Below are 12,291 nucleotides of genomic sequence, written 5' to 3' on the forward strand. Positions count from 1 at the left end.
GTAATCACGTATTATCTTTCTGATGACTGGTTAGCACACAACAAAAGCTTTTCATTATTCCTTGGTACACGTGACAATAAACCAAACCACACTAGAGCAAACAAAAGTAAATATCACCAGCAACTTGTCCTGGACAATCTATATCAAAGCAACGGCCAAGGAAACACACCAATGCCTCTACTTCGTTAGAAGGCTTCAGAAGTTCAGCATGTCCCCAAGAACTCTCACCAACTTCTGCAGATGACCCCATAGAAAGCATTTTATTGGGATGCATCGCAGCATGGTTTGGGAATAGCTCTATCCAAGACTGTAAGAAATTACAGAGAATGTTGGATGCAGCCCAGACCATCACACACACCAACCTCCCTTCCATTGACTCCATCCTTGACTCCATCACACTGCCTCAGTAAAGCCACTTGCATAATCAAGGATGAGTCTCACCCAAGACGCTCTCCCATCAGGCAAGCGGTACAGAAGTGTGAAAACATATTCCTGTCAACAACTAAACAGCGGTCCTGTTCTACTATCTACCCGATTGGAGACCCTCGGACGATCTTTAATTGGACCTTACTGGAATTTATCTTGCACTAAAGGTTATTCCCTTTATTACTTATCTCAACACTGTAGACGGCTCGATTGTAATCATGTGTAGCCTTTCCGTTGAATGGGTAACATGCAATAAAACGTTTTTCACTAACTCCATACATGTCCATAAAGTCAACTAACTAAATGAGAGGAGAAGGATTGAAAAGGGACATGAAGGACACCATTTTCACACAAAGGGTGTTGTGCATATAGAATCTGACAGAATAAGTGATAGAGGCAGGTATAATTACGACATTTAAAAGGCACTTGGACAGGTACATGAATAGGAAAGATTTGGAGGGATATAGGTTAGGCAAAGGTAAATGGAACTAGCTCTTAGTAAACTAGTCGGCATGGACGAGTTGTGCTGAAGGGCCCACTTCCATGCTGTATAGCTCAATGACAATAACTCCAGGAGAAAAATTATTAAATTCAAAATGCTTAACCTTTTCAAAAATAGACTTTTCTCTGTCTCATTTAATTTATTTATTCACTATCTTCACCTGACCCAACATTAAAATCAGCTCTAAGTTGCGCTCATTACTTCTTCCTCTGTTAATTTTTCCATCCAGATGTCTTGAGTTAAGATGACATGCAGGTCACAGATACACTGTTGCCCCTGTGAGCTTTTTTTTTTCAGGTTGTGCTCTCAGAGGGCACTTCTGAAACCTGAATCTGTTGTGAGTGTCCCTCTTCTGCAAAATATTCTCAGATGTGCTCCATGAACCAAAGATTAATCATAAATTCTGAGACATATGCCACCATTTACATTTTTGAATCAGGAAACTCCAAGGCATTCTGACCCCAGAGGTTAGCTCAGGTGAATATGAAATTATTTAAATATCTGAGAGATGGGTGCCAAACCTCAGTGTTAATTGGGTCTCTGTGGGAGTTAAACTTTACTAACTGGGTAATAACTGGGTAGTGTTGTGCAATTTCCCAGGAGGAAGCTTATACTGGATTTGGCTGAAAACTGGCTTCTCTGATGTGGAGACATTTAAAAGGCACTTGGACAGGTACATGAATAGGAAAGGTTTGGAGGGATATAGGTTAGGCAAAGGCAAGTGGAACTAGCTCGTAGTAACTTAGTCGCATGGACGAGTTGTGCTGAAGGGCCCACTTCCGTACTGTATAGCTCAATGACAATGTCCAGGAGAAAAATTATCAAATTATTCTCCTATGTGGGACCTTTTCAAAGGCTTTATGAAATTCCAGGTACACTACATCCACTGGCTCTCCCTTGTCCATTTTCCTAGTTACATCCTCAAAAAATTCTAGATTAGTCAAGCATGATTTCTCCTTCGTAACTCCATGCTGACTCAGAACGATCCTGTTATTGCTAAATGTTTCGCAATTTCGTCTTTTATAATTGACTCCAGTATCTTCCTCACCACTGATGTCAGACTAACTAGTCTACAATTTCCCGTTTTCTCTCTCCCTCCTTTCTTAAAAAGTAGGGTAACATTAGCTACCCTCCAATCCACAGGAACTGATCCTGAATCTATAGAATATTGGAAAATGATCCCCAATGTGTCCACGATTTCTAGGGCCACTTCCTTAAGTACCCTGGGATGCAGTCCATCAGGCCCTGGGGATTTATCAGGCCCATCAGTCTACCCGACAGCATTTCCTGCCTAATGTGAATTTCCTTCAATTCCTCTGTCACTTTTAACCCCTTCATCTGAATCATGAATGTATCTTGCAAATAGCTGCAGTCCCAGCACCAAGCTTTGCTGTACCCCACTAGTCACTGCCTACCATTCTGAAAGGGATTCGTTAATCCCTACTCTTTGTTTCCTATCTGCCAACCAATTTTCTATGTCAGTACCCTACCCCCATTTCCATGTGTTCTTATTTTGCCTACTAATCTCCTATGAGGGTCTGTCCAACACCATTTCCTGCCTAATGTGAATTTCCTTCAATTCCTCCGTTACCCTAGGTCCTCTGGCCATTAGTACATCTGGGAGATTGTTTGTGTCTTCCTTAGTAAAGACAGATCCAAAGTACCTGTTCAACTCGCCTGCCATTTCCTTGTTCCCCATAATAAATTCACCTGTTTCTGTCTTCAAGAGACCCACATTTGTCTTAACTATTCCGATTTTAAAAGCTTTTGACTTTATATTAAAGAGTTTATGGTGCTCCTGTCCAGACAATACCATTGCTAGCCATGTGTGCCTCTCTCTTCATCTGTAGTTCTCAACTCTCTCACCACGTCAGTTTCAAACTTTACACTGGCCCATTGGGCAAAGTTACAGCAACTTCCAAAATGGTCCCAGTTCTAGTTCAGCCCTCTTGGAATCGTTGGTCTGGTACAAGCAGGCAAATTATTAAACTGGCAGATGGTAACCAAAGTTAATGTGAATCTGACATCTGTCTTTTATCAGGATGTTCTGCTGCACTGCCAGAATTACAATTTAAATCCATGTAAAATCACAGAGAGGTATATGCTGTGTTTTAATATTTTGTTTTGTTAACAGGTAACGTTTACCTCATAAGTGGATCTACTGTGAGCAAGTACAGCAGGATGCAAGATTGAAGTGATGGGATGGCTGGACTGTGCCTAAATAATTTTGTTTTGCTCTATTTTGTGGAAGATACTGCAAGGAGAAGATTAATAAAATGTAATCTAAGATATTAACTATTAATCTAAAAATTAACTATTCAAGGCATGTGTAATGATTAGAATTTTCAAAATATAGTAACTACATTTTAATAAGTTGATCAGTTGTTTTGTTTCCTAAACTTGTCAATAATCATATTTCAATAATCATATTTTAATAAGTATCTTAAGATACATACAATCTGGATCACAACTAAGTATTCAAGTGTAATGAATAAAGAGCAAGAATTCTTGACTTCTTGAGCCTCCTGTTGTAGTCAACAAGTTCATGACTGATCTGAATCTAATTGTAGCCTCAATATCATAAACACAACCACCACTGCAATTTTTTACTCTCCTGTTTATTAAGAATCTATGCACCTCTGTCTTAAAAATCTTTAAAGACTCTACTTCTCCCCCATTTTTTGAGGAAGAACACTCAAGTCATCACCCACAGAGCCAATGAATTCTGTTTAGTTTCTGCATTTTTTTTTTAAATGACCCTTGTTTCTAGATTCCATCTCACCCTTTTCCTATCCACTCTGTCAAGAACCCTCACGACCCAAAGACCTCCAGTCAAAACCCTAAAAATCCCAATCTTTCCTCAAATAACAGCTTATCAATGCATTGATAAGTAACAATGCATTCAATCTCTGAACCATTTTGCATTCATTCACATCCTTCCAGAAATAACAGATATAATACTTTACGGAGTACTTCCAAAGTGGTCTCATCAATGCCCTGTTAACCGAAGTATTACTTACCTGGAGTGATAGAGTTGTGCAGCACGAAAACAGGTACTTCGCCTAACTCTTCCAAGCCGACCAAGATGCCCATCTAAGCTGGTCCCATTTGTCCACATTTGGTCCGTATCCATCTAAACATTTCCTATCCATGTACCTGTCCAAATGTATTTTAAATGCTAGTAGACCAAGTGGACCTGTTGGACCCAAACTTCTCCTGCATTGGTGCAGCACCCTCTCCTCCCCCACTACCCTCCCCCTCCCCCCTCCTCCCACCCCTCCCCCTCCTCCCCTCCCCCTCTCCTCCCCCTCTCTTCCCCCTCTCCCCTCCCTCCATCTCCCCCCCCACTCCCCCCCACTCCATCCCCCTCAACCCCCCTTATCCTCCCTCCTTCTACATCCCTCGGAGACAGATTTAAACTTTAAAATGTGAATAACTTTAAAAGTATAACACCAATTTCAATGAAACTTCTTCCATTAGCACCAAAGGGACAACGGTGAGTAAGGTGGGCCTAAAATTGCCGCTCTATTATGTACCATTTTGGCTGTAGTTTAGGAACAAACAAACAAACAAATGAGGGTTTTAGTATATAGATTATAGTACCTGCCTCAACTGCCTCCTCTTGCTGCTCATTCTACATACCTACCACTTACTTTTATTCAATTTCCTTTTGCAGGAAAAGGTAGCATCCTGTTAGCCTTCCTCGTTTACTTGCTGTACCTGAATACTAATCTTTTGTGCATCATTCATCAGGCCACCCCGATTCCTATGCTTCTTAAAGCTTAGACAATATGTGCATTTTTCGTTTTCCCTGCCAAATTTGACAGCTCACATTTTCCCACATTACGTTCCATTTTCCAGGTCTCTGGATTGGGCCACTCCCTGGGCCGAACCTCTCGAAGAGTTCCACATGGTCCCTAAAGCCAACGGGGGCTAGCGTCCTTGTGGGGATTATCGGCAGTTGAACAATGCCACCACGGCCGTTCAGTATCCCGTGCCCCACCTTCAAGATTTCAACTCCCATCTCGCAGGCGCCACGGTTTTCTCAAAGGTGGACTGGGCGCGGGGGTATAATCAGATCCCGGTCCATCACGCCCTTCGGGCTTTTTGAATTTGTGTGGATGCCCTTTGGACTTAAGAACGCCGCGCAGGCTTTCCAACGCCTCATGGACGGGGTATGCCGCGGCCTCCCTTTCCTGTTTGTGTATCTGGACGACATCTTGGTGGCTAGCCGCTCGTGGAGGGAACATTATGCGCACCTTCGCCAGCTCTGCCAACGGCTCAGTGAGCACAGCCTCGCCATTAACATCGACAAGTGCCACTTTGGAGTTCCCACTATGGACTTCCTCGGCCACTGGGTGACTGCGCTGGGGTTGGGGTGGTTTGGGTAGGAACCAGGGAGTGGACCAGGGAGTTACGGAGGGAACGGTCTCTGCAGAACGCAGAGAGGGGAGGGGATGGGAAGATATGGCCAGTGGTGGGGTCCCGTTGTAGGTGACAGAAATGTTGGTGGATGATATGTTGGATCCGCTGGCTGGTGGGGTGGAAGGTGAGAACGAGTGGGATTCTGTCCTTGTTGCGAGTGGGGGGAGGGGGAGCAAGAGCGGAGCTGCGGGATGTAGAAGAGACCCTAGTGAGAGCCTCATCTATAATGGAGGAGGGGAAGCCCCGTTTCCTGAAGAACGAGGACATCTCGGAAGCCCTAGTGTGAAACACCTCATCCCGGGCGCAGATGCGGTGTAGATGGAGGAATTGGGAGTAGGGGATCGACGTTTTGCAGGGGACCGGGTGGGAAGAAATGTAGTCCAGATAGCTGTGTGAGTCAGTGGGTTTATAGTAAATGTCCGTCACTAGTCTGTCTCCTGTGATGGAGATGGTGAGGTCCAGAAATGGAAGGGAGATGTCGGAGATAGTCCAGGTATATTTAAGGGCAGGATGGAAATTGGAGGTGAAGTGTATGAAGTCAGTGAGTTCTCCCTCCCGTTTCTGGACCTCCACCTCGTTCTCACCTTCTCCATCATCTGGTCCCTTCCTACCCAAACCACCCCAACCCCGGGCACTTTCCTCTGCAACCGCACGAGATGCAACACCAGGACTGCAGCATAAGGGTCGGGGGCCGCGACGACGGCCAGGACAGTCGGGTTGGGCGGGGTGGCGGCCAGTGGAGCGGCGGACTCATCGCTGCTGGCGGAGGTTCGATGGCCGTTACCGCGGACATCGGGGACTAGTGAAAAGGCCCAGAGGAAATCTGCGCCCAGGATCGCCTGACCAAATTACACTTGAACATTATTAAAATGCATCATCTGGTTATTATCATGTTGCTGTTTTTGTGAACTAGGTGTGCTCCAGTGGACCGCTGTACTTCCTACATATCAATTGAAACTACACTTCTAAAGTTCTTCATGTCTATAAAGTATATAAATGTAATCTTTTTGTGTATGTTATTTAATAAATAAAATGTTAAAAAACTTTTCTTCAGATTGTGCCTGATATATATCTACTGAAATCATTTTGTTTCCACCCCAAATTATTAATATGGCTGGATAATTAGCTGAAAGTGTCCTTGAGTAAACTGATGTGTGATGGTACAGAAAAGTGAAAACTAAAACACAGAACACAAATCTTCAAGATTTTCCATTCTCTTCTCCCTTGATCCAAGAATTTTGCTTTAATTGTAAATGATTTAGAAAAGTAAGGAGTAGACTTTTAAGTAATAAAGATATAAAACTTATCAAACCGGATCACTGGTTGTGAAAACTACACGTTGTGAACAATTGTTGCACAAATAATTGAATAAACTTCAAATGATATGAAGCAGCTCTTTATTAAGTTATTTAAATGATGGAAATCAGGCACAATAATACTGCAGTGAAATACATTCTAAGCAGTTTAAATCCATATTTTTTTTATTATCATTCAAAATTATGGTTTTAAATATTTCACATCAGAAAACGAGATTATTCATCACTGACTTTTTGAAAAAATGTTTAAAAATATGTACCCAGAAATGTGAATTATTAAAACCCCAATTACCTTTTCCGTAACAAACAAAAATCAATTTTAAAGTTTGCCTGGTTTGAAAGAGTAAACTGCTCTGTTAAATGTTAGGCAGTTCTTAAGGCAAATACTTATTGTTAATTAATCACAATTTAGCCAGCTGGATGTTTTCAAAACACGGATAACTTGTTTATTTCTGTAGTCATATTCATATTGTATTGGTCCATTTGATAAATAGAGGAAGCCTAGACAAAAAAGGAAAAAACTTTGAATGAATACAGCATTAAATAATCAAACATAAATGCAAATCACATAAATGCGTTGGTAAGTTTTGAATATTTTGCCCATCCACTATTTTCATTCCATACCAGAGTTTTCAAATGCTGAATCTACTTTATTCCCTATTCCAGGAAAGTCATCATTTATTCTTCTTGGGTAGCCTCTTCCCATTCGTCCTCTCCTCAGATTATAACTAAACAAAAAGAGAATAAATGCAGTTATTTCAAGTGGTTGTCAAAGTCAAGGTGTCTTGCAAGCATGTTGTAGAAATTGGCACTACTTACATAATATATACAATATACATTTCTGCATCCTCTTAAAGAGTCAGAGAGACCTATTAATGTAGATAGTGCCATTGCATTTTGTTTTTAAATTTAGAGTTCTTAGACTGATGGGATTCTGAAAATATTTTTTTTAATTTCACAGTGAAACACTGTAAAATAATACTGCTACATACCTCCAATACTTATCTCCAATAAAGAATAATGCTTTATTTCTCTCCTTGATATACAGGGCAGCATCAAGATGTGTAACAGATCTTGGAAATCCAATCCGTCGGATGCTCCTTGGGAACTGTGATAAAAGTCTGTTTCCTCTAATTAACCAGTACTGTGATCCTGTTAAATATTAACAGTAGTTTAGTTAAGACATGGGATTAAAGTCAAAGATTGCTCAAAAATTAAGAATTGTGGATTTGCAGTTTTCTATTACCAACTTCATTTTAATTATCCAAAAACTCAGGGGAGGCAAACTTCACTTCAATTGATTAAATACAAAGTGTTAGTATTTTGTCCATAATTTGTATAGACCATGGTCTGCCATAGGAATGCCTCATAATATGATTTTTAATTGTGTCAAGGGATATTGATTTAGTGCAGGGAAGTGGTATTGAGATTGAAGATTAGAGATGATTTTAATGACTGGCAGAGCAGACATATAAACGAACGCCCCACTTTTGCTTATATTTCTTAAATTCTGATATTGTTAGTGGACTGTCAAAAGATGAACCCAGACTTGCCTCTCTCCCTTTTCCAAAAGCACTTCAAGCCATTAAGTGTTCCACTATACAAAGTGAAAGGAAAATCGTCCATGCGCAGTCGTTAGTTGCCAACTCATAGAAACATAGACAATAGGTGCAGGAGGAGGCCATTCTGCCCTTTGAGCCAGCACCGCCATTCATTGTGATCATGGCTGATCATCCACAATCAGTAACCTATGCCCAACTTCCCCCCACATCCTTTGGTTCCACTAGCCCCAGAACTTTATCTAACTCTCTCTTAAATTCATCCAGTGATTTGGCCTCCACTGTGGCAGAGAATTGCACAAATTCACAATTCTCTGAGTGAAAAAGTTCCTTCTCACCTCAGTTTTAAATGGCCTCCCCTTTATCCTAAGACGGTGTCCCTTGGTTCTGGACTCCCCCAACATTGGGAACATTTTTCCTGCATCTAGATGTCCAGTCCTTTTATAATTTTATATGTCTCTATCAGATCCCCTCTCATCCTTCTGTATTTATGCGCGTTCCCTTTTACAATAATCGAAAACTCACGCACCTTTGAAGAGAACGACAAAATTTCTATCCTTTATTTCAACCGCAGCATCAACTGACTGAATGTTTGGAAAAATATTCTTGATTTGATTTGATGTCACATCTGGGCGCGAAGGCTGTTTTCGCCACACAGCTCTAAACAAGAGAAGGTTGCTTTGATCATTTAGGCATTATTCTTATTCTAGAGTAAAGAGTAATTGAATGTACAAAACTTTTTATCAGCCATGAAAGTAAAGCAATTTCATCAATATTTGAATAAAAGGGCTGCTGTATTTTATTAACCTATCTTTCCTTACCAGATGGAATTAAACTGTTCAATTCACTGAATCTACATCAACTCATAATTCCACCCCTCCAATTATTTCCCTGACATTAGGATTAAACTCCTGCCGTGCCACTGTGCCATCCTTTTTGTATTAATGTGGATATAAGTCTTCAATTGTAGGTTTTCATTATAGACAATAGACAATAGGTGCAGGAGGAGGCCATTCGGCCCTTCGAGCCAGCACCGCCATTCAATGTGATCATGGCTGATCATTCTTAATCAGTACCCCGTTCCTGCCTTCTCCCCATACCCCCTAACTCCGCTATCCTTAAGAGCTCTATCTAGTATAGCATCTTGATTTAAAAAATCTAACATATACTGTACATTAGACTTCCTATGATGCAAAATAATGTTTTCTGTACTTTTTTTTACTGTTACTATCTTTGAAAATCAAACGCCACATTTGCAATAAATGAAAGATCTTTGGGCTTTCATAATTGCGTGGCTCCCTGCATTCATTCCTGCTAATCATTACAGCAACCTGTGAGATCATGCCACCAGAATTAGAAATAACAAAAAGTATTCCTAACCTTCTTCCATGAGTTACTCATGTTGGCTTGCCAGCAATTCCAATGGTCGCAGTCGAGGTTAGACATGCAATATAAAATGCTACCCGTTCCTTCTAGCATATAGTGAGATAATATTTCAGAATATACTAATCCACTAATGTGGCGGGATTGCTACGTTTGAAAATATCTGCAATGGAATACATAGCATAAAATAGAAACAAAAATGTCGTCCATACCCCTCTTTAAAGAACCAGAGTTCACCACGTACACTGGTAATAGCATCAAATGACATTTGGGGATCGCATCTATCGGAAGGTTTGGTCGGTTTTGGCTCTGGTGGTGTTGGTATTGGTTCTTCACGAGCTCCTAAAATACAGAAAATATATTGTTCATGTTAAGGTGGTAGATTAGCAGCAAGAATTGATCTTAAATTGAATGATGTCATCTTAATGGTTAAAGCAACAATATAATGCTAACTTCTCCGTTTTGTAACCAGAAAACATTGTTGCAAATTTTAAAGGACAGGGAAAATAGCAGTAGGCCAATGGGCTGTTTAGACTCCAAATACTGTAAAATTCAATGAATGATTGTATTCTGCAAAGTTCATCACTCAGGGCAACATTTTAACTTCGTTTAAATTCTGGTGATCGAAGTCAATGGTTTCGAAATGGTAATCTACACTGACACTTTTAGAAAGAAATGTATATGTCGTTCAAATTGAATCGCCAGCATTCACTGAGGAAGGGCTGCATTTTACATGGTTCGTTCAGAATTCTGAGCAACTTTGGGATTTTGTGTCTGGGTCTGAAATATCTGTAATGATAACGTGTTAATAATCTGACTGATGGTAGGACCAAGTTACCATTTTACCAGGAAAGGACGTATGTCCAGAACCCAATCGATAGCAAGATTTTATCCGAAATGGCAGATGCAATAACAACATTTAAAAGACATTTAGAAAGGTGCATGTGAAGTTCTCTAAGTAATTCATTTTAATCTGGATTTTGGTTTTCTGAAGACGTTGTGCTCTTCCCCAATAAGTGAAGCACGGAAACATTTTAAGGATCACGAACAGTAAACTTTTTAAATATTTTCAGTGTACCATACAAGGCCTGGATTCGTCTGACATCGTCGGCTGGGAGGCGATACCCATTGGTATTGACGAACGAATAGGTGGGGAACATAAGAGCAGATCTATCGTTTGAGTGCTCCAGTCCGAGTGAATGGCCAAATTCATGAGCCGCAACAAGGAACAAGTTGATTCCTGTTAAGGTGAGTAACACAATTGGGTTTAACTTCTAACATTTCACCATAATTGACATTATAAAATAATTTATTCCACAACCTCTTCATTTTTTATGTCATTAAATGAAATATGGGGTCACGGTTTTTTTTAGAAAGCTAGTTAAATCTTTCGAGTTTATAACTTATTTACCGGCTCTGGACAACGTCCACCTTTTAGCTTCATCAAAGTGAGCGTCGCCACCGAGGCCCGATCCAGGGAAAAACGCATGAGCCAGAATCTCACTTCGGCCATCGAACAGGGAACCGTCCCCGTGACCTGGGAACAGAGAACGTGGAACAGAAGTCACACACACATAGTACATGTCCACCATGGCAAAAATGGCCAGGAATTGTTGAATGGCTGAACTCACGGCCTCCAGCGAACAATATCATGATATCAGCTTCTCCTGCGTTCAGTCTGACAAAGGTCAGAGGAGTAACATCGCTCCAGACTTTAAAGGCCAGGGCAATAGCGGTGTCTATCTCTCGTCTGTTCAGATCTGGCGTGTAATTTACGATTCTGTCAGACAAGAAGGAAGCGAGCACATGGATCACTTTTAATTGGATTCCTCTTTATAACGAAAGACCAATGTTCCCGCCGCCTCAGCGAATGCATGCATGTACCTGTAGGTGATTCTCCTCTGCGACCACCGAGAACCTCTGAGCTGCCTCGAGTCTGAGACCCCACAACGTTCTTTCTTCATCTCTTCCATAGTGTCGCGGTTCAATCTCCCAGTCACTTGCAGACCAAAGAAATGTTGCATTTCTCTAATCTTATCATGAAGTCCGAAATCGGGCGTTCTCCATTTGGATTCGGTCATGTTGTAAAATCGTTGGAGGTAATTCTGGATCAACGAAAGAAACACAACTTACAACAGGTAAAGTTTATAATGTATACATATTGTTGCCTGTACGACGGTACCTTCAACGCCCGGAGGAAATTACGTTTGTCATTGCGCTGCTTTATATTTGAAATTGATTATTGGTTTTATACACTGAACATAAACATTGGTTTAGTATATATCTCTGATTATACCCGGCATTGATCCCAGTCGTTTTCGTTCAATAGTTCTGTATCGGAGTTGGGGGGTGCACTTAAACTAAGCGCAAGACGAAGTAACACAATTACAACGGGGATCTTGAAGCACTTCATCTTCAGGATCTCGGAGTCTTGAAATGAACTGAGTCTTTCTGTCCTGACTGAGTTTTATAGGGATGATTAGGTGTCTTACATTATTGTACCATTGCCCAATGTGCAGGGTATGAGCAATATTTTTGTTTCGTTGCTTGTGGTTTGGTCACCGACATACCCGTTATCTTGCAGCTGGAGGCGTTATAACTCTGCACCTTCATTTCGATGTTGTAACTTTGAAGGCATGGGATGTGTGACCAATAACAGAAGTGGGAAGCATGGAATGAA

General features: G+C 41.0%; 2 protein-coding genes across 2 annotated transcripts in view; one reads left to right on the plus strand and one right to left on the minus strand.

Annotated features, from left to right (window-relative positions):
* Window positions 1-3,277, plus strand: part of LOC144595642 (matrix metalloproteinase-20-like) — a 44,493-nt gene extending 41,216 nt beyond the window's left edge. Inside the window, exon 5 of the mRNA XM_078403219.1 lies at window positions 3,063-3,277. Within this exon, the coding sequence (XP_078259345.1) occupies window positions 3,063-3,121 (59 nt within the window). The 3' untranslated portion in view covers window positions 3,122-3,277. The remainder of the gene's footprint in view (window positions 1-3,062) is intronic.
* Window positions 3,278-6,957: 3,680 nt separating this feature from the next.
* Window positions 6,958-12,024, minus strand: LOC144595357 (collagenase 3-like). The gene is made up of 10 exons (XM_078402783.1): window positions 11,908-12,024; window positions 11,496-11,716; window positions 11,243-11,391; window positions 11,023-11,148; window positions 10,690-10,851; window positions 9,824-9,953; window positions 8,758-8,888; window positions 7,662-7,821; window positions 7,294-7,397; window positions 6,958-7,170 (listed from the first exon to the last, which is right to left on the minus strand). The coding sequence occupies exons 1-10, from the start codon at window positions 12,022-12,024 to the stop codon at window positions 7,067-7,069; spliced, it is 1,404 nt and encodes a 467-aa protein (XP_078258909.1). The 3' UTR covers window positions 6,958-7,066.
* Window positions 12,025-12,291: the final 267 nt, after the last annotated feature.

This window comes from Rhinoraja longicauda, chromosome 7 (assembly GCF_053455715.1).
Source record: "Rhinoraja longicauda isolate Sanriku21f chromosome 7, sRhiLon1.1, whole genome shotgun sequence".
Lineage (NCBI taxonomy): Eukaryota > Metazoa > Chordata > Chondrichthyes > Rajiformes > Arhynchobatidae > Rhinoraja > Rhinoraja longicauda.